Source organism: Tarenaya hassleriana, unplaced genomic scaffold (genome assembly GCF_000463585.1).
Source record: "Tarenaya hassleriana unplaced genomic scaffold, ASM46358v1 Cleome121, whole genome shotgun sequence".
Lineage (NCBI taxonomy): Eukaryota > Viridiplantae > Streptophyta > Magnoliopsida > Brassicales > Cleomaceae > Tarenaya > Tarenaya hassleriana.
The window spans coordinates 253053-256258 of record NW_010962504.1 but is presented as its reverse complement, the minus strand read 5'-3'; the positions used below and the strand labels follow the sequence as shown (position 1 = coordinate 256258).

The 3206-nt window shown below is 30.1% G+C and overlaps 1 protein-coding gene across 1 annotated transcript in view; it reads left to right on the top strand.

The window, feature by feature from the left end:
* LOC104807066 (probable pectate lyase 12) overlaps positions 1 to 3206 on the top strand; it is a 5481-nt gene that overhangs the window by 1105 nt on the left and 1170 nt on the right. The window contains 4 exon segments of the mRNA XM_010532181.2: positions 1 to 38; positions 589 to 797; positions 2305 to 2555; positions 3146 to 3206. The exon segment at positions 1 to 38 is cut by the window's left edge and continues 262 nt beyond it; the exon segment at positions 3146 to 3206 is cut by the window's right edge and continues 11 nt beyond it. Coding sequence (XP_010530483.1) covers positions 1 to 38; positions 589 to 797; positions 2305 to 2555; positions 3146 to 3206 — 559 coding nt within the window.

The following is a 3206-nucleotide window of genomic DNA, read 5'->3' as shown; positions in this document are numbered from 1 at the left end:
GATGAAGATCCGGTAAACCCAAAACCGGGCACTCTCAGGTAAACCGGATCGGTCACCCAAATATTTTGAAAACTTTTATACCTTTGGCATAATGAATCTTGCGAAATAGAATCTTTGGCGATCATATTTACCGTATATACATTCAGGGGTTAGGTGATTTGGATATATAATTTTTTTTGGTTTGGTTCGGGTTGGTTTAGGTGAACCGGTCACTCACATAAACCGGATCGGTAACCCTATATACCTTTCGGAACTCTATATACATTTGATATAATGAATCTTGACAAATAGAATCTTTAGCAATCATTTTTACCGTATATACATTCAAGGGTTAGGTGACTTAGAGATCCAATAGTTTTTTTCTTGTTGTTTGGTTCAGATTGGTTTAGACTAGAAAAACTTGAACCGAATCAAAACCGATTTGGAAAAACCCTTATCCGAATCGATATCTAGATCTTTGATCCAACTAATCTCGTAAATCCGAAAATAGGCAAACTAGGCAAGTCGATTAGTGTAAAGATCGAATAATCGAAACCCGAAACGTGTAATAACTAAAAAAATCGAACCGAAAAATAAAAATTTTGGCAGGTATGGAGTGATACAAGAAGAGCCATTGTGGATAGTGTTTCCAAGCAATATGATGATAAAGTTGAAGGAAGAGTTAATATTCAACAGTTACAAGACGATAGATGGAAGAGGAGCCAATGTTCACATTGTTGGTGGAGGCTGCATCACCCTTCAGTACATCTCCAATGTCATCATCCACAACATTCACATTCACCGTTGTTACTCTTCTGGTAACTTTCTTTTATCTTATTTTTTTTCGTATTTTTTTGTTAATTTTTTTCCCATTAATTATACCAATTTATTATATGACTAAGGGTAAAATCTATAAAAATTTCGGAACTTACAAAATGTTGGAAAACTAATTCATAAACTTTTCACTTGATAAATTTATTTTTAAATTTGCAAAATATATCATTATAATTTACAAACTTATTAATTGGTACCACAAAAAATTTTGACGATGTTGATCCACAAATTAGTTTAGCAGTTATAATGATACATTTTATAAATTTGGAAATTATACCGATATATTTTGTTAGTTTAGTAATAAATTTGTTAAGTAAAAAGTTTAAAAATTAGTTTTCCGCAAAATTTTAAATTTTTTTTATTTATTTTACCCTATGCCTAATGGAACATAAATTCGATCCCCAAAATCTATAGACTAATTTACTCTTTTCTAATATGAAGTTTGAACTTGGAATAAATAATTTTTTTTACAACAAGGGTACATTTCTATATATATATATATTAAGAGTAGGAATATAAAAAATATTAAATATAACTTTATCCGAAGTGAAATCGGTCTAATAATTGATGGAATATAATCCTTTTGAACATAAATTAACCGAATCTCAATAGGAATATAAAAATATCAAATAAAACGAAACTATTCCTAGAAAACAGGTAAATTTCATATTATTTGTACCGAAATAAAATAATCCGAAATAACAGAAAAGAAAAATAACTGATAACCAAAAAAAGCGAAATCATTTTGTAGGTCCCTTCTGTGGACATCTTTCTCCCTTTGCGTTCTAATTGGATATCCACATGAACATTTAATTGAATACAAAAATGTGCTTTGAATTATGAGCATCAATTGGCTCCTCATGATAGATACACAACACAATCATGTTAAAGCGTATTTCGACACGAGAAATTCAAAAAGTGAAAAAAAAATTGATTAGTACTCTTTGAATTTGTAGTAAAATTTGGGCTTTTGATATATATATATATATATATATATTCACATTTCTTGGCCCCACTTTGACCATTGGACAACACCATACTTTAAAAATTAGAAAAGAAAAACTAAAATACTATTTTTTAGATTAAAATCCAGATTTAGGATTCGTGAAAAACACTATTTTCAGCATTTTAGTAGACAAAAAATGCCTCTTCAGTTTAAGTGTTAAACCCTAGATTCAAAACCTGTCATTAGTATGAGGATAAATTTGAGACTTCTCGTCAATTTTTTTTTGGAGGAACATTAAAATTCACGATTTCGTATAAATTCATCTGATACATATATATATATATATATATGAGTGTGTTTAAGACAAAAAATGGTTTATTCAAGTACAAATTATATTACTTTAATCTTATATATAAAAATATTGTGCTTTGTTGAGTATATTTTTGGGGTTTTCTTTCAAAAATTTGTTTAAGATAATGTGATAGTTGAACTTTGAATAACTATGTAATATAATAATTGTGTGACTCTTTGTTTGTGGACGCAAGGGAATACTAACATACGGTCGAGTCCATCGCACTACGGGTACAGAACGAAATCGGACGGTGATGGAATATCCATATTCGGGTCGAAGGACATATGGATCGACCATTGCTCTCTGTCACGTTGCAAGGACGGTCTCATCGACGCCGTGATGGGGTCCACAGGAATCACCATTTCTAACAATTTCTTCTCTCACCACAACGAAGTCATGCTTCTTGGTCACAGCGACGACTACGAGCCCGACTCCGCCATGCAGGTTCATACACAATTCTTTAAAAAAAAAAAAATTATCTTACAATATATAGCCGTTTAGGATATTTTGGTTTTTTAAATGTCTTTTGGATCACGAAAATTCTCGTAAATTAAGTTATGCAGATGAATAATTTTTGTTAATGAGATAAATTTTAGTGTAAAAATTTGAAATTGTCTAATCTCATACGTGAGTGAAAAAGCGAGAACTACAATTATACGGCTTTCACGTAACGTTAGAGGTTTCTCCAAATTTCCCGAAGAATATGGCTCGTGATATAATACTAAATAATAATAATAAATATAACTATAAAACACTAATTTCAATTTTATTTGGGGTCGATAGTATGAATTTAATGAATAGAGAAAAGGGTTTTTAAGAACGATCTTAAATAAATTTGGGATTAAGTCATTTTCATTGTTGTATCTATTACTACTTTTTTAATTACATTATGAGTTATTTTCTTTTGGAAATTAGGAATGCTATTAAAGTTAAATTACATTTTCTACTTAAACTTTTTAAATATCAATGATAATGACAACAATGACAGTCCGACAATTTTGATAATTCTCGTATCTTATGTTTTCATCGTTTAGGTTACGATTGCGTTCAATCATTTCGGGGAGAAATTGGTGCAGAGAATGCCGATACCAATTT